This window comes from Phaseolus vulgaris, chromosome 7 (assembly GCF_051622355.1).
Source record: "Phaseolus vulgaris cultivar YP4 chromosome 7, ASM5162235v1, whole genome shotgun sequence".
In the NCBI taxonomy this organism is placed as follows: domain Eukaryota; kingdom Viridiplantae; phylum Streptophyta; class Magnoliopsida; order Fabales; family Fabaceae; genus Phaseolus; species Phaseolus vulgaris.
The window spans coordinates 41,625,057-41,648,789 of NC_143504.1; the positions used below are offsets into that span (position 1 = coordinate 41,625,057).

At 31.3% G+C, this 23,733-nt stretch overlaps 1 protein-coding gene across 1 annotated transcript; it reads right to left on the reverse strand.

Annotated features, from left to right (window-relative positions):
- Window positions 1-608: 608 nt before the first annotated feature.
- Window positions 609-23,472, reverse strand: LOC137829247 (polycomb group protein EMF2B). Its single transcript, XM_068636047.2, has 22 exons — window positions 23,417-23,472; window positions 23,193-23,331; window positions 22,779-22,834; window positions 18,096-18,201; window positions 17,820-17,982; window positions 17,657-17,725; window positions 17,395-17,534; window positions 17,164-17,238; window positions 16,934-17,064; window positions 16,574-16,603; window positions 15,818-15,849; window positions 14,489-14,541; window positions 14,342-14,395; window positions 14,199-14,258; window positions 13,846-13,880; window positions 13,611-13,744; window positions 11,103-12,198; window positions 10,545-10,593; window positions 9,261-9,344; window positions 1,850-1,926; window positions 1,255-1,344; window positions 609-939 (listed from the first exon to the last, which is right to left on the reverse strand). The coding sequence occupies exons 1-22, from the start codon at window positions 23,470-23,472 to the stop codon at window positions 834-836; spliced, it is 2,835 nt and encodes a 944-aa protein (XP_068492148.1). The 3' UTR covers window positions 609-833.
- Window positions 23,473-23,733: the final 261 nt, after the last annotated feature.

Sequence of the window (23,733 nt, forward strand, 5' to 3'; positions counted from 1 at the left end):
TAATTAAATTATTTTATAATTATATTTTATCGAGTACATAATATTATGTTAATTTATGTTTATATATTTTTTATGTAGTTATTATTGTCATGAATGGTTAAATGAAGATTCACAAAGACTTGTCCCACGTCAAGATAAGGAACTTACTCCGAAAAGGAAAAAATATTTGAAGAGGTACTTTGATGATGCAAATGTAATATAAGTGTTTTTACTTTCATAAACTTATATAAGAAACTATGAATTTTTTTAAAATATAATTAATCAATGTTTTAATTACTAACTAAATTAAATTATAAAGTTATTAACTAAAATTTTGGTAATTATTTAATACTAATTTAAAATTTAATTTAATTTTTTTTATTAATAATAAAAACTACTTTATACATTGGTCTCTAAAATAATATCTAATTTAGTAATTAATTATTTTGCTTCTAAAATTAATTTTTTTAATGATATATTTAAAACATAATTTATGTAAAAAATGAGTTTTTTTTAATTAAAAGTGGTATTTTAAAAATATGGCTATAACTTTTTAAAAGTCTACTTATACTAAAAGAAATCTTAATGTTGATTTAATAATTAAGAAAAGAAGCATGGAAGTGCAGAATTCCAAACATTACCAAAGGAATCAAGATTGTAAACTCAGCTAGCTAACAAAGTTATATGTAATAAGAGTACAACAAAGAGAGCAATTAAAACTAATAAGCTTCCTTAAGATGGTGTCTGCAATTTGCACCTTGTGAAGAGAAGTCTTTTTCTACGTCATTGTCTCTTTTGATTTTGATTTGTAAGGGTTAGGAATAAGGTTTAATATTTTCTTTAGCTTTTGGATCTCATTTCTGGCTCCGATATTGCTGAAGAATAGTAGAGCATGCACGCACGGTCGCTGTCTTTACAAGACCCTGATCATATAGTTTTATCATAAACATTCTCCAAGACCTGCCAAATTATTAATTTCATAATTATTTGCACATCCAAATAATTCAAGAGCATATTGCATGGCTTTTGGCTAAGCAAAGCCACCCAAAAGTGCTAAAATCACATAATATAGTACACTATGACAACCAAAATATCCCGACAAAAAATGTTTGTGCATGTTGTGATGCTACTAAACTCGAGTTTTAACTCGTAAAAAATAAACGAGTTTACTATGTCAGAATCTATGTCTGAGTTAAGAAGGCTTACAAAATGATGAAAACTGCAGACTTAGGTAAAAAATATTAGAACAGGAGACACAAGTGATGTTTGTTTTACCAGGCTAATGAGGTGGACTCGGCAAGTTCAGCACAGTGATATTTTGTGAAAGCTTCAAATGCCCAATTCACATGACCATCTGCCAGCACACTGTCACAAGAAAAATATATATTAATGATGCATACCAGAAAGTAGAAATGCAAATAGCCAAGCATGTCACCTTTCAAAAAGTTGAGTTTTCCAGCTAGTTTGTGGTTTCTTTTTACTTTGTTATATTGAAAAGTTAAACCTTCAGTTATGTAAGAAATAGAAGGCTGAGAAAACAAAAGATTTTTTTATCCGAAAAATAAATTAATAATTATAGTAAATTAGATTAAGTTTATTATTTATAATACAACAGCACAAAAAAAAGAGATGTGTATTATATATTAGAGGTAATATGATTAAATTGGATGTCACGTAACAATCATAATTTATAAAGAAATTGATTTTTTTTTTCAATTTTATCTGAGTAATTACTCCATGTTTTTTTCAATTTTATCTGAGTGATTACTCCATGTATCCAACATCAAATCTGAAAGGAACATTGAGCATAAAATATATTAATAAACCCAACAAGAAGTAAACGACTTGAATCAAAGTAAAAACAACTAACCGATGTTTCTTAACAAATGAGTCCCACATAGTTTGGAGCCGCTTCTGATCCCCGGAAATACCAAGAAGTTCCAGTTTCTGCGTATCAGTTGTGTCAATAATGCTTCCTCAAAACATAACAAATATGTGGAAAATAGTAAAGGGTGTGCTCGAAGGTAGTGTAATGCATAATTGTAGGATATGCTTGAATTATTAGGGTAATTGCAGAATTATTTTATTTCATTATCAGTGTAACATATAAAAGTTTGGGGTTTGGAGAGAGGTGGTTCTATATAAATACTTTAACGAAGATAATAATAGAAGAACCATGTCAAGTAGAGCACAATGATGTTGGTGGAGGGATTTTTGTGATTTGAGCGAAGAAGGAAACGAGGATAGTTGGCTTTATAAGCAAATAAAATGGAAGCTGGGAAAAGGTACCAAAATCATATTCTGGGAGGATAGATGGTTCAACAATCAAGTGTTGAAACAGGAATACCCAATGCTATACCTCATGACGATAAGAGCAATCTATATAATAGGTCGGCAAATGGTCAGAAACGGGATGGAATTGGGTTCTGATTGGAGAAGGCAAATTTTTGAAAGGGAAAGAGAAGAAATGGACCAATTCTATTTATATCTTATTAATATGAAGCCACAGAAAGATAATGGGGATAAGGTTGTGTGGTTAGCACAAGGAGGATGGCATTTTTTCTGTTAGTTCTGCATATGAACTCATTCAATCTATCACTCCTTCTGTGAAAAGTGAAGCTATGGAAATATTATGGGATATCAAAGTGATTCCTAATGCTTTAATCTTGTTTGGAGAATCATTAAAGGTAAGGTTCCAACAAGAGTAAATCTCTCTAGAAAAGGTCTGTCTTTGCCTTCTTTGTTATGTCCCTTATGTAACCAGGAAGAAGAAACGGCCCATCATCTCTTGTAACGAGTTGTACACTCTCTGTCTGGATCTATACCCTTGGAATTGTCAACTTGCGCAGTAGTATCTGTATCCGAGAACTATGGTCAGGTTGTCTGCAAATTCAAAGTAAGGCTGGAACGAGAAGGGGTATATATTGTAAAACAAGCAATCACTCACTCACACTTAAATTCTCTCTAAAAGAAACACTCTTTTTTGTAATTCTCTCTATTGTATTTCTTTTTGTGGTACATCTTACAAATGAGAGAGCATCCTTTTTATAGGCTTTAGGAAGCTCTTCTAGAAAGATCTACATTATGACCTTAAAATCCCACTAACAACATAATTAAAATCCCACTTACAACTTTTGACTTTTCACCTATCCAAACTCTCATTCTATAATATTCTAGTAACTTCTAATTTTAAAACCAACAAACTAACATTTAAAGTTTATTCAACAAAACTCCCCCATAAACTTAAATGTTTCTACCATCCATCATGCCAATCATCTTCTTGTATTTGTCGAAAAAGACTTTCGGTAGCGGTTTTGTGAAGATATCAGCAACTTGATCTTGACTTGCCACATGCACCAATTCCACACTTCCTTTCTTCACATGATCACGAATAAAGTGAAAACGAACGTCAATGCGTTTGCTTCTTTCATGGTTCACTGGGTTCTTTGCCAACTCAATTGCTGATTTGTTGTCAACTTGAATCACAGTTGCATCTAGTTGCTTTAGCTCCATCTTACTCAACAAGTTTCTCAGCCATATCGCATGACATACACACCAAGATGCTGCCATATATTCAGCTTCACACGTTGATAGCGTCACGATCGGTTGCTTCTTTGAAAGCCAAGAAAATGCTGTGTTGCCCATAAAGAATACATATCCCGATGTACTTTTCCGATCATCTATGTCTCCACACCAATCACTGTCCGAGTAACCCACCAACTTGTAATCTTCTGCTTTTGAGTAGAACAATCCAAGTGATACAGTACCTTGGATGTACCGTAGGACTCGCTTCAACGCCTTCCAATGTGAGTAAACTGGTTCCTCCATGAATCGACTTATGATGCCGACACTTAATGAAAGATCCGGCCTCGTGCATGTGAGATAACGAAGGCTTCCTACCAAACTTCGGTATCTACTTGCATCGACACGTTCTCCTCCATCGAACTTTGAGAGTTTTGCACCTGGTTCCATTGGTATTGATACTGGGTTGCAATTTTCCATCTTGTACTTCTTCAAAATCTCTTTTGCATATGTCTCATGTGATACAAAAATACCCGTCTCTTTTTGTCTAACCTCCAAGCCAAGGAAAAACTTCATCAATCCCAAATCTGTCATCTCAAATTCCCGTCTTATTGTGCCCTTAAACTCTTCTATCATCTCATTATTGTTACCCATAAAAATGAGATCATCAACATAAAGAGCAACAAATATCATGTTACCTCCATTGTTCTTTGCGTAAAGAGCATGCTCGTAAGGACATTGCTTGAACCCGTTCTCCTTGAAGTATGTATCGATACGAGTATTCCATGCCCGCGGTGCTTGCTTCAACCCGTAAAGTGCCTTCTTCAATTTTAGCACCTTCTTCTCCTCTCCGATTTTCATGTACCCAGGTGCTTGTTCGATGTAGACTTCTTCTTCAAGCACACCATTCAAGAATGCCGACTTGACATCCATTTGAAATATCGGCCATTTAAATTGAGCCGCTTGGGAAATGAGCAATCGAATTGTCTCCATTCTTATAACGGGAGCAAACACCTCATCGTAGTCAATTCCCTCCTTTTGTTTGTATCCCTTCGCAACGAGTCGCGCCTTGTATCTCTCTATCTCGCCTTGAGCATTCATCTTTTTCTTGAATATCCACTTCACACCAATGGGCTGACTTCCCTCTGGCAATTCTGTTAGCTCCCATGTGTTGTTGCGGTCAATCGCTTTAATCTCCCCATCCATGGCAGTTTGCCACTTCTTGTCTCGCACCGCCTCTTCAAAGCTGATATTTTCTGCATCTGCCAAAAGACATACTAGGTGTACCTCATTTGTCGAATCATACAAATCATGCAAACTTCGAATTTTAGGTTGTCGTGGTTCATCTTCATCATCGGTTGTTTCAGAATTTATACTTGTCGGTAATGATTCTCCAACTTCAATCATAACCTCTGAAGAATTGTTCCAATCCCACTCGCTTGCTTCATTTATTTGCACATCACGACTCACCGTCACCTTCTTGCTTATTGGATCAAGTAGCTTGTACCCTTTTGTCTTCTCATCATATCCAATAAAAACATACCTTTTGCTTTTGTCTTCGAGCTTTGTTCTTCGTTGATCTGGTACGTGTGCATAAGCCACACTACCAAACACTTTGAGATGAGAAACTGTTGGCTTTTGTCCACTCCATGCCTCTTGTGGTGTTTGATCATCTAACTTCACATGTGGACATCGATTTTGCACATAGATGGCGCATTGCACAGCTTCCGCCCAAAATTCCTTTGGCATCTTTTTGCTCTTAAGCATTGATCGAACCATGTCGAGAATGGTCCGATTCTTCCTCTCGGCCACACCATTTTGTTGAGGAGTGTATGGTGCAGTTAGAAATCGCCTTATGCCTTGCTCCTCGCAATACTCCATGAAAACCGTTGAAGTATACTCACCACCTCTATCAGATCGTACAACTTTGATCTATTTATCAGTTGTCCTCTCCACCATCACCTTGAACTTTTTGAACACCTCAAATGCCTCAGATTTTTCTTTCAGAAAGTAAACCCAAGTTTTCCGTGAGAAATCATCAATGAAGGTAATGAAATACCTTTTACCGCTGAAGGACTCTGGAGTAATTGGTCCACATATGTCGGTATGAATCAATTCGAGAGGTTACTTAGCCCAATATTGAGCCTTCTTTGGAAACGAGGTTCTCACATGCTTGCTGAGCACACATTCTTCACAAAATTTTCCCTCGTAGTCCATGTTGGGTAGCCCGTGCACCATATTCTTCTTCGCTAACTCTTTTAGTCCACCATGATGTAGGTGACCAAAACGGAGATGCCACAACAATGCCTTATCTTCTATGTTGACTTGCAAACATTTTTCTCGTATGCTTCTCAAATTCAGCTTGTACATCCGATTTCTTGCCATCTCGATTCGAGCAACCAAACGCCCTTGCTTGTTCTTCAAGTGTAGGAGTCGATCTTTCAAAAATATCGAGTAACCTTTCTCCATGAGTTGCCCCATACTCAAAATGTTGGTCTTGAGGTCTGGTACGTAATAAACATCTTGGAGTGACCCAATTAAGCCATCCTTTTGTAAGTAGCAAACCGTACCTCGGCCTTTGACCTCCACCTTTGATGCATCTCCAAATGACACATGACCATCTTCAATCTTTTGCATATCTTTGAATAGGTACTTGTGACCGCACATATGGTTGCTTGCTCCTGAGTCGAGGTACCACAGAGTGTCATTGTTAATGTTGACTTCATCTTGAGCCATCAAGAGAACACCTTCATTCGTTTCGACTTCCAAGGCTAGGTTGGTTGTTTCTTCTATCTTTATATCAGCACGACAATCTTTTGCAAAATGCCCCACTTTACCACAAGTGTAACATTTGTCAGAGTTACAATCCTTCGCATAGTGACCATATTTGTGACATTTGTAGCACTCGATGTTGGAATAATTCGATCGGCCGCCTCTTCCTCTACCACGTCCTCTTCCACGCCAATTTGGTTGGCTCGACTGTTCCTTCTCCTTATAGTACCCTTCATGGTTGCTGCCTTTTCCACCACGACCGTTTCCACGACTTCCACGACCACGCCCTCTATATTGAGAATTTTGATGATAGAGTACCTTTTCGTCTTTGATTGACGCCTTGGTTTGAAGTGCTTGCTCGAGTGTTTCCTCCTTCTTCTTCTTCTTTCGTTGCTCGTGTGCCTCGAGAGAACCGGCGAGCTCGTCGACTGTGAGCGTCGCAAGGTCCTTTGACTCTTCTATCGCGCACACAATACTCTCAAAATTGTCTGTTAATGTTCTCAAAATCTTCTCCACAACTCGTGCATCGGCCAGAGTTTCACCGTTTCGGTTGAGTTGATTCACCACAGCCTGTACACGCGTGATGTAGTCAGATACACTTTCTGACTCCATCATCTTCATGTTCTCCAACTCGCCATGCAGAGTTTGTAGACGCACTTGCTTAACTCAGTCAGCTCCTTTGAACACCTTCTCCAATATGTCCCATGCTTCCTTTGAAGTGGACGCACCAGCAATCTTCTCAAAAATTGCCTCATCAACAGCTCTATACAACATGTACAAAGCTGCCTTATCTTTCGATCGCGTCTCTTTCAACGCCTTGGTTTGAGCCGCCGTATAACCCGTGGTATTTGTTGGTTCTTCTAAACCTTCTTCGACCACCTCCCATGAATCCTGAGAACCGAGAAGAGCTTTCATTTGAATGCTCCAGTTGTCATATCTGGTCGCCTTCGTTAACCGTGGTAGCGGTATTTGACCCGTCACATTCGCCATTGGCTCTTGATACCAAATTGTAAAACAAGAAATCACTCACTCACACTTAAATTCTCTCTAAAAGAAACACTCTTCTTTGTAATTCTCTCTATTGTATTTCTTTCTGTGGTACATCTTACAAATGAGAGAGCATCCTTTTTATAGGCTTTAGGAAGCTCTTCTAGAAAGATCTACATTATGACCTTAAAATCCCACTAACAACATAATTAAAATCCCACTTACAACTTTTGACCTTTCACCTATCCAAACCCTCATTCTATAATATTCTAGTAACTTCTAATTTTAAAACCCACAAACTAACATTTAAAGTTTATTCAACATATATTGTGAGGCCTAGGAAGCAGTTCTAAATCCTACGAGGAACTATGTAGATAGGTATGGAGTGAGAAGATCCCTTCAATGCATATTATTGTTCTCATAATAGTGCCATCTACACTGATTTTGGGCTTGGCTGAAAAGCATCTTTGTTTTTTGCAGGTTTGAATCAGAAGAGGACTATTTTAGAAGCAAGACCAGAAGTATGTCAGCATGGTTTATTCTTTGCGGTGCATGCCTATCTAACAAGTAAGTGGCAGTTGTGATGCTTTAGGAAGGATCTAAGAAAGACAGGGAAGTATTGGAGGAAGAAGTTGGTGTCAATGTAGAACAACCTATGCAATAACAAGCAGGAATAGCAAAGTCATATGATGTTCATACAGTGCAGTTTTGGTGTTCTATGCTATGTTAATGGTTGAGTTCCAAAAGTAGACTTAATTGAATTTTTGTAATCTGTTTTCGCCAAAGGAGGATCCAAAGAATAGCTGCAGTAAAACTTGTAACTGCTGTACTGTTGGTGGGTTTCAAAGGAGACTTAGTTAACTTCGAAAAGGTTGTAATAATTTTGGTATAAAGGTTATGACACTTTTAAATTATTTTTTTTATTTAATTTATTTATTATTGATAAAAAATAAGCTCTAGAATATTAAGCTAAACAAGAAATCATTAGAATTACGGAGCACATGTGCCAATGAACATCTTAAGCTTTGGTCACAAGATGGGACGGGAGAACCATTACCACAGTTGAAATGGGTGCCATTTAAATTGGTGGATTAAAAATATATTGTTTTAATTAATTAAATATGACTAGTTACTAATTTTTGTAATTTAAGTATTTTTTGTTTTTTTTTTAATTGTTGTCTATATGCAACGATGACCAACAAAAATGATTACATGTTATTAGGTAGATGATGGTAAAAAATAGTTTTCTTCGATATGTTTTCTTCAATTTTTGTTTTTCAAAGTTATGCATACATTTTTTTTTTATCAGCAATGAATAAATAAAACTGTTTAGCTCCTGTGCTGTTTTTAGTGGTTGCGGAAGGGCTGGCTGGGCTGGTAAGGCAAGGTGTGAAGGAAAATCTCCTGTCTGGGATAAAAGTAGGAAGAAAAGAGGTAGAAATTACCATCCTCCAGTACGCAGATGACACCCTTTTTCTATGCCAGGACTCCTTTAGTAATGTTATCACCTTAAAGTCTATTCTTAGGGGGTTTGAGCTAGCCTCAGGGTTGAAGGTTAACTTCCATAAGTCAAAACTAGTAGGCATAAATGTCTTGGAAAGCAAGTTGGACTGCCATGCAAAGAATCTGAACTATGGTCAGATGGTTGTACCTTTCAACTATCTAGGCTTAGAAGTGGGGGGTAATTCGAGGAAGAAAAAATTCTGGGAACCTGTCCTAAACAAACTAAAGTCAAGACTGTGTGTGGAAAGGGAGGTTTCTCTCAACGGCAGGCAGATTGTGCTTAATCAAATCTGTGTTATTCAACCACTAAAAAGTTATGCATACATAAACAGTTTTATTTAACAGATTAAGATATTCCTAATCTCATATTAATTCATTCTTTTATTAATAAAAAAATAAAATTCTACTAAAGTTTTGCTATTTATCAAGAGTCACGGTTAAAGAAAATGAAATTGCAGAAAATGAGAACAGAAGATGACTTATGTAATTGTACATACCCTTTTATCTTCAATCTCTCGAGCGCCCTCATTAATTTCATCCTCGCTGTCTTCATCCTTTACCACTTCTTCAAGTGCCATAGCCTTCGCCCCCAAAAAATAGGCAAAAATGAGTAAAAATTGTCAGACATATGATATTAGATAATTACTAAAAATCAATAATCACTGTTGACTTTATTTCAGTTTGAGTTCAATGAAACCCTAAATATGGAGACAATATTTAATAGAAAATGGTGTTAACTCTTCTGGTCATAAACTAATACAATTAACAAATTAATAGTAATCAACTTATACACAAAGCAATGTGCAACCATGAGTTCAAATGATACCAATAGACTCCATATCTTCACAGCCTAAAAGCATGTAATGCTCCTATTTATTCATTATTTATTATAGATAAAAAAAATCAGAATTAACATGTCATTCCTACTCTCAAAGTTTAAATAATGGGTAGGTTCAAAATTAGGATTTTCTTTATCTAGAATATGAAAACAGATCTATTAGTTGAATTAGAGATCCAATAAACATAGCATCTTTTTTAGAAAAGGTTATGCAATATTTATACCAAATATTTATATTGTAATAAGCGAAATGATAAAAGATAATATATGATGGGAAAAAAAAGTCTACAACTAGCGAAAGAATAATAAAAGTCATTGTAAGCTTTGGTGTAATTGTTTCTTTTAACCAGCAAATAATAAATTAATAAAAAAGAAACATAAAGAAATATTTCAACCCTTATAATTTTAAAAATACAAAACATCATTCTCTAAACACCCTATAAAAATACAAATCTATCAAAACAAAGTAAAAAGGTTAAACAGAAAAAACTCAACATAGAAAAATTGTTTTAATGTGTGATATTATATGCTATAATAAAAAAGTTACGTAAAATATTTCTCAGAAAAAAAAATCAAAATTTATATATTTTATAAACACTATCCTACTATTTACAAGTCATAAAAAGACTATATAAAATAATATTAGTGTCTTTGATAAAAAAAAAATTAATCATATCTATTGGGATACTATAAACTTACAAATTTTTTATAAAATATCAATTTGTTACTATAAACTTAAAAGTTTTGATAATATCAATTTTTTTATTAGTCTTTTAAAATTGTAATCTTTTACATATGTCAAATCGATGTTAAGTGAACCAAATAACATCCACAATTTTGAATCAAATGTATTGAGTCTATAACTCTCTGTTAATTTTCACAATTTTAACAATATTTTTAATGGCGAGATGACAACAAGAATTGATAAAAAAACATTCTTCACCTGGTACGTGTGAGAGTGATAAAATGTCCGCTTCTTCCACCGAGCAATGCTGAAATGTTGTGAAAAGAATTATGTCAAATCTATATTCATTGTGATATTTGTACCTTATGCCAGAGTTTCAATATCACCTATCTTTTGATGATATCCTATCCAATCAAACACCTTCATTTTCATTGTTTAAGATGTACTTATATAAGTTTTAATGTTTCTAATATGATATTAAGAATTAACTTTAAGTTTAACTCAGCCTTACAAAATCGGACTTATAAGATGAGATTTGCACACAATAAAATATCTTTATCTCTAATTGATGTTGGATCTCCAACCATCCTTAACCTTATTAAGGTGAAGTACTTTGTTATGTGATAGTATGAAAACAAACCATTTTGTATAAAAATAGAAAAAAGAAATTACAAGATGAAAATATTATTGTTTGGAAAATCATATTTCATCAACATTTTATCATTAAACTCGTATTAAGACATATATAAAGTTTCTATAATTTAAGGTAAAAACTGCCATTTGTTTTCTAATAAGAGAGAAAAGACTAGGACTTACAGATTTGGGTCAAAGAGTTCAATTAGTGACTTCTCTTTCTCCTCAACTTGTGGCATTGAACTTGTTCCTCCTTCCTCCATAGCTATTGATGAACTAGAATCTAGACCAGGATGTAAAATTATTGCATTTGAAACATCATCTTCCAGTGCAGCACGTGTCCCATTATCATGGTCAAAAATTGGAGGGACACAATCCTTATCCGTATGCACAATAGTTGCATTTGAAACACCCTCTTCTAGGCCAACATGTACCCTATTATCATGGTCAGAAATTACAGGGACACAATCCTGATTAGTATGCAAAACAATTGCGTTTGAAACCTTGTCCTGGTCAACTTCTAACACTCCATTTGTTCCATCTTGAGTAGAAATTAAAGGAACACAGTCTTGAACATTATGCAAAATAATTGCATTTGAAACCTTCTCATGGTCAACTTCTAACACTCCACATGTTCCATCTTGATGAGAAATTGGAGGAACACAATCCTGACCAGTATGCAAAACTATTGCATTTGAAACCTCTTCATGGTTAACTTCTAGCACTCCACATGTTCCATCTTGATTAGAAATGGGAGGGAGACATTTCTGACTAGTATGCAAAACAATTGCATTTGAAATCTCTTCATGGTTAACTTCTAGCACTCCACATGTCCCATCTTGATGAGAAATTGAAGGGACACAATCCTGATTAGTATGCAAAACAATTGCATTTGAAACCTCTTCGTCGTTAACTTCTAGCACTCCACGTGTCCCATCTTGATTAGAAGTGGAAGGGACACAATCCCGACCAGTATGCAAAATAATTGCATTTGAAACCTCTTCTCGAGAAACTTCGAGCACTCCATTTGTTCCATCTTGAACAGATATTAATGGGACACAACCTTGACAACGATGCAATATTGTATTTGAAACCTGTTCATGATCAACTTCTAACGTTGTATGTATCTCATCATTCTGATCAACTTCTAACGTTGTATGTATCCCATCATTCTGATTAGGTAAAATTGATCCCATATGTATAATTGCATTTGAAAGCTGTTGAGGGCCAACTTGTTCCGTTGCAGGTAATCCATATCCAGATATCAATGGATCATAAACTAACCAATAAATGAAACAATTGCATTTGAGTATGTGATCACGGTTTACATTTCAACATTAGTGCTAGTATTCTACAAAAATATAGTCTAATATGTGACTTTCAAAATAATTTGGAGAGATTTACAATTTAAATTGCTTTCGTAATGCAAAACCATTCTTAGCAAAAAAAATATTTTCAAGAGTGTTGTCATAAGCTATACACTATAGACTTGGGTTGATGCGGATATGAGCCTTGGATTTTCCAAATATCTATAGACTTGTCAGAACTAGACAACTGTTAGGTCATGATCATTTGCTCTAGTAATTAAGTAACATAATGATGCAACAAATTTCATGGAAATTCTACTGTCCAGGTTCATATCACACTCCTTTATACCATAACACATCCCTAATCACATAAATGCAATTAATGCAATTAGGACATTTACATATTTGTGATCTATGCTCTTTTTCTTATCCTCTTAGTTAAAAAAACAACCAGTAATACTTTGTTTAGATTCAAGAGGAAATGAAAACAAAAAAGCGAGACTGTTTAAAATGAAAAAAGAAATTAAAAACAAGTGGAAAGTTTGTTATATATGTGATAGATATAATAAAATAATTTTTAGATATTAATATGTATAAAATAATTAATAAAATAATTTTTTAGAAATTAATTTGTAGAAAATAATTAATAAAATATTTTTAAATGATTTTAAAATATAACCTTGAGTTCAAATAAATTTTAAATTATAATAAAAAATGTTATAAAATTTAATAAATACAAAATATATTTTAATAATAATAATATATTAAAATAAATTACTATAAATTTAAGATTTTTATAATTTTTATTTTAATTATTGATATACAAAATTTAGTTATAAATAAAATGTAAGCCTATATAATTAATTAATGATTTAATTTGTAATCAATTATACATATACTTTTCTACTCATTTATTGTGCAGACCATATTAACAATTTTTCATCTTTAAAAACAAACAAACTCAAAGGCAAGCTTAGATATAAAAGGTAATTAGGACAGCTAATACCATTACATAAAACAAATTAATAGTTCAAAAACACACTAAAATTAGCAATTTTATTTCTAGCATAAATTTCCCAAATTTAGATTTTTCTACCCTTTTAGTAAATTATATATTGTTAACCTTTTACTTATGTGCAAAGATATAAATATAAATTGCAGATATTGGGTAGGCATTGTTACTTATTCCTGGGCATAATTCAATACTAGAAATAAATTATTAAATATAAATTAATTTTATAAAAAAATTAATTATTATATTAATTAAATTAGATATTATTTTATAAATTAAAAATTGAATTTTCTCTCAAATTTTGCAAGCTGTAAACATAAATTTTATCACCAACTAAAATATTTGACATAGTTACAAAAATAGGTTACGTACCAACATTCTCCAATAGCTTGGGATCCCCATTAATATCAAGTTCAACATCTAGGGATAGCTCGTCTGCATAATTTCTTGCAAATATTTTTGCATGTCGTGAAGGATTCAACTTTCTGCGCTTTGGTTTTTTTGCACTTCATAAAAAAATATTGTTACTTTACCATTTTACTTCATAACATGAATCTATATGAGGGGCTCAGAAATTTCAGAACAGTGGGAGAGTAAAATAGCTTACCAATGCATAAAAGTGTCTAGTTTTGGATCAATCAACTGTGCAACAGTTTAAAGGAAAATTAATTAATAAATTTGAGAAACAATACTAAATTCTAAATGCATCCATGCTAAAACTTTAAACAGTTTAGTCACTCTTTCATACATCGAGAATTTTATATCCATTAGTGATATAATCAATTTTAAACTAAGGAGACCTTACACAACAATCCTAATCCTAATTTTAAGATGATCGTAAAAAGCCTTATTACTATTTCCAGCAATAAAACACATAAACTATAAACTAAGAAATCATAATCAATTTGACGTGAATAATGTTAATAGATTTGTAAAAATTTGAGGAGAAACTGTTCGAACCTGTTGCTTCCAGTTAGGGTTCTTCACAGATAGAGATACAGTTGGAAATTCCTCTGATTCCTGCAAAGTTATTCATACTTGAAACCATGGTTTACTATAACTTAGTGATGAATAAGCTAGCAAGAGTTTCAAAAATTACTTACCGAAAATTCGAAACTAAATAGCTCGTGCGATGCTATCAGGTGATGTTTTAAACCCTACAACAGTAATGTCATCAGAAACATTAACGACAGATTTATATTATCAGTACATAAATTTAGAGTTTTGAATCAGTAATCAAAAGTCTTAACCTGATAGTTCACGCACTGAACTAAGCATATTGCGCATGTGAAGTTTTCAGTGACTGCAATCAAACCATTTCAGTTAATAACTAATTGCTGTAAGGTAATTTAGAAGAGTAAAAACAAAAGTGACTATCAGATAGGAAAAACTAAGATTCAGCTTAATATAATTAGTAATTAATTATTCTAATCAAATCAAAAATATTATTATTGCTATTTATTTCATCATTTTTAAATATTTGAATATAATCAATAGTTTTTTTTAATCCGTAAAAGAGTAAGATATTTAATATTGAAATTTAGTTCTAATTTATTAAAAACTAGATTGAAGACAGAATATAAAACTACAGAGTTATAATTTTCTTAAATTAAGTGAGCCAACTCATTTTGTGATTACCCATTACAACAACTCTTTCCTGCACCCATTAAATTTGCTTCCTACACCAATAAATTTAAAATTTCAAAATTGTCCTTCATTCTACCACTGGAAATCTGAAATTTTAAAAAACAGGAAAAAGGAAAATCTAGAATAGATATTTTACATTTTCAAAATAAAATTAAAAAATAAAAATCTTATTCTGAAAAAGAAAATAAAAAATACACATAATACGACCATAAAATATTTTCTGGAAAAAAAAACTATAAACATATTATTGAAAAAATGATTACAAAGAACCAGAATTTGAAGACATATTTTTGAAAAAGGTTATTATGAAAAATTATTCTAAAGTATAGTTCAGAAAAGTGTTGTGAAAATCTAAATATAAAAATGTATTATAGAATACCAAACCTGAAATACATTTTCACTTGTACCTTTACTTCTATTTAAAACTAAAAAGGAAATTTTAGTTATTTCATGTCAATTATAGGATGCAGGTTTAAATTTATTGGGTGTAGGAAGTAAAAGCCCAACTCCAATACATATAATGTTCTTCTCCCACTGGGTCATATCACTCTCCAATACATATAAAGAGATATAATTATTGAGAAACTTTGTTAAGCCACACATTTGTTTTGTTTTTTCAATGAATAATTATATATATATATATATATATATTATTTATTGATTGATTTACAAAATCAATGATAATAATTTAAACTGACAAAAAATAACCTTTATCCTAATAATTAGTAATTGACTATTCTAATCTAAAACATCTTGTTAGCATCAATAGGGGACTACATATTATAACATCTTTGCTAATATATTTTTTATATAAATGTAAATCTTCTAAGATGCATTAACTTCTATCAGCCACTAATTTGTTTGGAAATTGTTAATCTGAAAGAAATATACTAAATGAGCAAGAGAAAGCGTAAGAACAATATTTAAATTACCTTCAGTTTTTTTTAACTTATCTTGGTAATACCTGTAGTAATTTTCAGAAGAAAAAATGATTAAAACAGACAGAGCAGAGTAATTATCATTTCTTCTATTAGCAGAAAACAAAAAACAAAAAAAAAAACGATAAAAGAGGAAAATATAGTAAAAGAGAAACCAGTTGCATCTTGTGCTTATGCTAAGAAGGTCTGGAATTGAATTTTTCAAATTTTTTCTTTCTTTAGTCATCAATCTATTAATCATGTAATTTGCTTTTATTTCTTCTCCTAATAGTCCTACTATTATGAATAATAATAGACTTGTTATTTAAAAGCGTATATAATTAATTACCAAATTTTTTCAATCACATATAAAATTTAAATAATTAGTAGTTAAAACTTTGATAATTAATTATATATTAAATTAAAAATTATTTATTAATAATAGAAACTACAATAGAAATCAATAATTTTTTTAGTCTTTAAATATTTATATTTTATTCATTATATTAACTAATTATTTTTTTTAAAATTTTTTATTTATTTAATAGTTTTCATAGTGATAATTTTACTTAAATGTTCTTGACATTCAGATTAGAGAAAAAACTCTTCATGTTAAATCCTAAACTTCTTATATGTTAGTTGAAATTTTGAAATTGGGATGATAAATTTTTATAATGATATCTAAACTTGTTTAATAATAATAAAAAATAGAAAATATCTGAAATTGGGTGAAATTATCCTGTCAGAAACAAAGAAGCGAAATTGTCATACCTGTAGTGAAATAAGACATTTCCTAGCAACCTGAACCATGCAAGCAATTAGAAGTTAAAATGTAAACCAAATTGCAGAAATTACAAGAAAATCACCAGCAAAATAAATAAATAAGAATTTAATACTATTTAACAGCTATAATGTATAAATTCAGAGGTAAAGTACCAACAGTGTATGGACACTATTTAACAGCTAAACAAGCACCAGCATAAAAAATAACTAAAAAAGTGGACGACTAATTCAATACTTATTTATATATTATTAATCGATTTGGAATCTTCAAGTAATAAGACTAAATAAAATTAAGAACATTTGATATAGTACTCTTCTACATAAGTTCATGATAAAAATGAAATTTACCAATCGATGTGAGGTAACGATGATGACGAAGATGCCTCTTCATTCCTCTTCCGTCTCCTGCAAGGAGGTGGTTCCCTAGCTGCTCCAAATTCTTCAAAACGAGTTGAGATTTGAACATTCTTTAACTTACCCTTTCAAAACCATAACAACAACCGTCAATACATGTTAAAGAATTGAGTTGATATGGTGTTTTTGCTTGGTGGATAAATGATATCGATGCTAGAACAAACCTCCACTTCAGAATCATCGGAACTTCGAATTGAAATGGTCCTGTTCTTTGTTCGACTATATTGTTGCAAACAATACTGCAACATGATAAAAAGTTTAAGTACTACATCTATCACACTTCTAACGGTTATTTTAACAATTGCACAGTGAAATATACTAATTTTTATAACTACAATATGGCACAATGAAACAACATTCAGCATCGACAAACCACATATAATTAGATGTCATACCTTCAAATTACATGCACGAAATTCAGTGCTAAATTGAATCTCAGTTCGACCTTGCAAAGGACAATCTGAAGACATCTTCAAAATCTCATAAAGAAATTTCAAGGATACCTTTCCTAATAAGCTTCTTTCTCCACCCAATGCTGTCAAGTACAGAAGCAAATCATATGAACATATATATCAGCAGTTCAAAAATCGCCATTTTCAATAACAAAAATGATTCAGTGTTTTAAAGCGGAAGTTAACAACTGAACCATATTCTCACATTCATTAGAAGCCACCTCCACAGGCATCGTGCTTTCATTGAGTTTAGACAAGGAAATTGGGTTTTTCGCTGGAAAAAAAATGGTTATAACAAGGAGTTTAGCAAAAACAATGAAGCTATACATGTTCATGAAATAGCTGGATCAAAACAACCATATGCATACCAGAGGCCAAAATGCAGAGAAAATATTTGTCATAATTAGTTTCCACAGCTAGCTTTTCCTGTTGAGGAAGCATAAATTTTACTAGGACAGAATGATTCCCGTGCAAATCAGTTCCACAGGGACCTTGAAATGTGAATATCCGACCAACATGATACTTTTCTTCCTTTAAAAGTCAAAACAAAAAAGTATTAACCACATAGAATAAATTCATTAAACAATAAGAAATTTATTGAGTGTAAGAAATTGAAAACAACTAATAAGAGGCACTATTCCTACCCCTGTAGCTTCCCTGTTCGGATCCAGCCTTCCCAGACAGACACACAAAGGAAACAAAGATTGAGTTTCATGAACTTTCAATGACAGCGTAACTGTCATTAGAATCCTATATTTTCAAATCAGATACCTCGTTAGCATCTCAATAATATTGATATTTATATTAAACTATTATCATCTAAAATAAGACACTAGCAGAATTAAAACAATGACTCCAAATCTCTCTAAACTAGCAAATTTAACCATTTCTGACAGAAAAATGTCATTCGAATTAAGGTAAAAAGAAGATGTATCACAAGGTCTTTAAACCTCACCTGTCTTTAAACATGATCTCATACTAAACAATATTACAATATTGTCCATTGCTTTGGATGATATAAATTTTTTTAACATTATTGTATTATTAGTATGAAGTATTTACCAGTTTTTTCACTAAGTATGGGAAATCTGATTAAGCATCATTATTCAAATCCAATCAATTGTTTCTATTCACAGAGTTTGAATCTAAAACCTTGTTTAAAAATTATAAATTCATTTTCACTTAGATGAAATTTTTGATAGATAGGTATGTATGGATGTTGAATAATGTGTTGTCATACATGTTTAGTGAAAATTGAATGTTTATTGAAGGTCTTTTAGAATTTTAGTACTATTTATATTTGTAACAGTTAGAATATTACAATAATATTCAAAGAGTTACTTTGGTGTTTAAGATGTATTTGAATGTATTTCATAATGTAATCAAAAAATAAAAAATCAAATACAGAGTAATTTAGTTCTAAATTTGGAATGACACCAGTGATGTCAAAGCTCCAGATGCTTGCAACAAAATAAAGTGACAGTGACAATGAATAACACTTCAAAATCTAGTAAGACAATTTATAACAATTTTTAAGTTCGTTTAAATGAAGGATAAAATTATGATCTTTGGGCTATTAAAATGAAAATTTTGTTTATCTCTATGTGAATGTCTTAGTTAATAAAAACAGAGCATCAATTCCAAGAATCATGAGAATAAAAGCATCAAAGGAAGCATGAGATATGTTAAACAAGAGTTTAAAAGAGATTGATTCAAATGTAAATACAATCAAACTTTAATCTCTTAAGAGCGATTTGGAGAATGAGAAGTGGAAGAAACAAAAATTTGAATGAGTTCACCTATATATTGTCTTAATTGGTTAATCAAATTAGAACTCATGGAGATGCAATCAATGATTGAAGAATTGTTGATAAGATTCTTATTAGATTGATTGAATAATTTGATCCTATGCTACTTCACATGGAAAAAATTAAGGACTTGACAACCTCGACTATTCAAGGTTGATAAGGTCACTTAGAACCAATGAATAAAGATGGCTACTCCACAGTGAAAAATCAGATGAAAATGCATTTCAATCCAAACTCACAATGAATAAAAAAAAATGGTGAGTCTTCTAAAGATGGTAGATTTGGAAAATGCAAAGGAAAAGGAAAAAAACACACATGGAAGAGGAAGAAGGTATTAGGAAAAGGAAAAAAACACACATGGAAGAGGAAGAAGGTATTATGACAGAAGAAAAAATAATGAGACTCAACTAAATGGTGTAGAATTGTAAGAAGAACAAAGATTGGAATAAAGACAACCACAATGTTATAATTTCAAAAAGATCTGACAAGTTCAAAAGAGTTTTTATATGAAAATCAATAATACAAATCATTTGCTAAACCAAAAAAGTGGTTAAGAAAACTTGCTCTTTCCTTGTCAAAAGACAACTCAAGAGTTGAACAATTACTACAGTTCATATAACCATACATAAATAAGTTTTTGTTAACATAACCTCTTTATTTATCTCGAAAATTAAATTAAAAAATGGAGAGTATGTTAAAGTAAAAGAAAAATCAAATATTGGAGTTACAATAAAACAATAAGGTAAGTTGATTTATGATACTCTTTATATATGTGTCAAAATTAGATGAAAATTGAGCATTGACCAACTTTTGGAACATGACTATTTAATAAGAGAATTGCAAGTGCAAAATTTTTATTTAAAAGCAAAATTGTTTTTATTGAAAATGAGAAATAAAAGAAGATTTAATTTCACTTTCTCTTTGTTATGAGAGAAAACTCAACAAGGTTAGAGAAGAAAACAACTAGTATCTATGACACAAAAGACCTACACACTTAAATTGCAATGGTCTTGTTTAGACTACAAAAGATTGAGAAGAAAAATAAAGTGTGTGAAATGTGTATACTTGACAAATATCAACACCAACCATTTCTAGAAGAAGGAGTAAGTAAAGTTAAAGAAGTGTTAGTGGTTCAATGTGTGCTATTTCTCATACTTAAAATAGATACTTTATCTTATTGATTGCTAACTTGACTCACATGACATAATTTATTTTATGATAAAAAAACAAAAGTAAATTATGTATTTATCAAAATCTTGGCAGCAATCCACATGTTGACAAAAAAAAAATATTTCGACTTGACACCAGTTGAAACATGGAGTCGAAGAAAAACTTTAATGAACTATCTTAAAACTTTTGGTGTATTAGTTATGCTCAAATTCTCAAAAATAAAGAATAAAGCTTGAAAAATCAAGTGTGAAATGCATCTTTATTGGTTATAGTACCATGTCAATGGACTTTTTATATATTGAAGACTAAGAAAATGATCACTAGTCAAGATGTCATACTTAATGGGAAGACATTTTGGATTTGGAAAGAAAAAACAAAGAGAAGGAGAAAACAATTCCAATAACTATTTTTCAACCAAATTCAAAACCCGTAAAATGAGGAATTAAATCAAGTTTCCCATCCTCATTCATCCTTCAAGGTGAAGTTCATAATATCTAAGCTTAACTCTTTAAAAAACAAGGAGTTTTAGTGATATTTATGTAAGGAGTAATTAATGCGTTGTGGAACTAGAAAATTTTGATAAAAAGGTTATAGAAGAAGCTTGGAGAAAGGTCATGCAAGAAAAAATTGAAGTAATTTAAATACTAAGACATGAGATTTAATTAAGTAGACAAATGATAAAAGAATGTATGGGTGTGAAATGAGTGTACAAAATAAAGCATCATCCAAAAGAGTAAAATATGACTTGTTGTAAAGGGGTATTCACAATACTCCAGTGTTGATTTTGAGTAGACTTTTTCTCCATTGGCATGTTTAGACACCTTAAAAGCTTAATTTCCCTTGCAACTCATAAAGGATGGAAATTATTTCAATTTGATGTAAAGTTAACGTTTTTCAAATGGTGAATTGAATGAAAAGGTCTATATATGTTGAACAACATCATAGATTTGTGATTGAAAGACCAAGAATACAAGGTTTATATGTGAAATAAAACTCTTTATGCTTTGAAACGAGCTCCAAAGGCATGGTACACCAACATTCTATTTCATAGAGAAAAACTTAAAAGAAAAGCAATAAGATATGAACTATATTTTAATTGTTGTACTGTATGAAGTGACTGGATATGCACTAGAAACCATTTATAATTGATTGAAGATTTCAAAAGAGAGATGATGAAGAGATGTGAGATGAACAATCTAGGTGATTGGAAATTTTCCAATAGAATGAAGTATTTTGTCAAAAAAAAAAAATGTGGAGAAAACATTGAAGAAATTTGGGATGTTTGATTGTAATCAAATTATTACACCACTAATTATGAAGAAAAATAAAGAAAGAGGATGGAGAAAAGAAAAATGATACTATCAACTATAGAAATATGATTGGTAATTTATTTTAGCTCATTAGTATCATATTATATATTATAATAGCAACGAATTTATTTTATCAGTTGATGAATGATCTAAGTCATTCAAGTGATTTTTGTGATAGTGATGATATGATAGAATGCATGGATGATATTAAAAGCACTTATGGATATGCATTTTTTTTTACTTGGCTAAAGTGCATTTTCAGGGTACAAAGAAACAATAAGTTGTGTTGTGTTTCAATTTTTTTAGGAAGTAAAACATATTTTACCTGGGTTGACAAATATGGTTGAAAAAAATACTTGAAAATTTCAATGAATAACAAGATATCCTGATTGTTTGTAAGGATAATAAATTAACTATTGCTATGAACAAGAATTCAATTTATTATGAAAGAACAAAACATTATCAAATATCATTTTATTGAAAATAACTATTGAAAAAAGATACAATTATAATTTTTCATGTTAGATGATCAACCCACTAATATTTTCCGGAACTTTTACCTAAGTTTAAAAAAATTAGAAAATTCTTAGGAAAACAACACATTAAAGATGCATTATTACAAAATGTGACAAAAGCAAAGATAATTAAAACAAAGAGTAATCCAGATCTAATTTATCTTGTTTTAATTTTGCACACTATTTCATTGAAAATAAATATTACTCTGAAATATGAGCAATAATGAAAGGTCTATTTTGGTATGCCTAAAGGTGCATATTACAGTGAAATGCACAAGACAAACCACAACAATAGTATTAACAGGTCTCCATATGTTAGAGGCTCAAAGAAATTGAATTAGAAAAGTCACATTGCTTGATCACAACTCATCTTGATGAGTATTTGAACCACAAAAATTTTCATTTTAAATTACAAAAATAGTAACATAGAAACAGTTATTCTGCCAAACATAGCACATAATGAGCTTATAGCATGTATTAAACAAAAATATTGGTCTAAGGAAGATTATATATAATAGCTTTACCTCTTCTTGTGCTTGTTCTTTATATTGTGGTCCAAACATCTCTCAAGAAAGATTGGCTATAAGCAGAACATGTATATCATTAGAATCAAACAGACAATAATATCATCTCTAGAACAAAAAAAAGGAATTAAGAAGTAAAGCAAATAATATACCCACTCCTCCAACTCATGTATATGATAGTGTTAACAATGAAAAATCTTATTAGAGTAAATATGCAATAATGATATAACAAAATTGGATAAAAGAATATTTCATAATCACAACAAATTCTTACATTTATTTTGGTAAGCAAAAGGCTAAATGTATGTCTTCTCTTGTTATGTAATTACAAAACAATAAGTAATCACAAAAAAATATCAAACAGTAAAAAACTTGTAATCACATAAATAAAATTAACAATGGTAGAAGGAGTACTCGAGAACGGATTTTGTTGTAGAGTTCTACTGGCTCGCAATAAACTGCCAAACTTTTTGATGCATCAAGCTTCTGCTCTGCAGATAAACCATTCCAAATATTTCCAGGGTCTGGTGGTTGATTTGTGCTTCTTGAATATCTACATGGATAAACAAATGTTTGCATTTGTTATGATGCATCATTTTTGAGGTTGGTGGAAAGTTGTGGTAATTCTAGGAACTTACCTTTCAGAAGCTGCAACTTGCCTTCTTGCCGAAGAAGTCTCTGGTAGATCTAACATTTATCTGAACTTTTAGATATGAAATTTTATCTATAACAACAAACCTACAATAGAAGACAGTGTGAAAAATCATCAAAACCTATCTAAGATAAAAAAAGCTTAACCAAGTGACATGTGAAAAAGTGTTAGCGTTAGAATCATATATTGATTATTCTTAGCAACAAACCTACAATAGAAGAAAATTCATATATTGATTCACCCCTTGAATCCACGTAGATACATATTTTTACACAAAAATAATTAACTTCAACAATCAAGTGT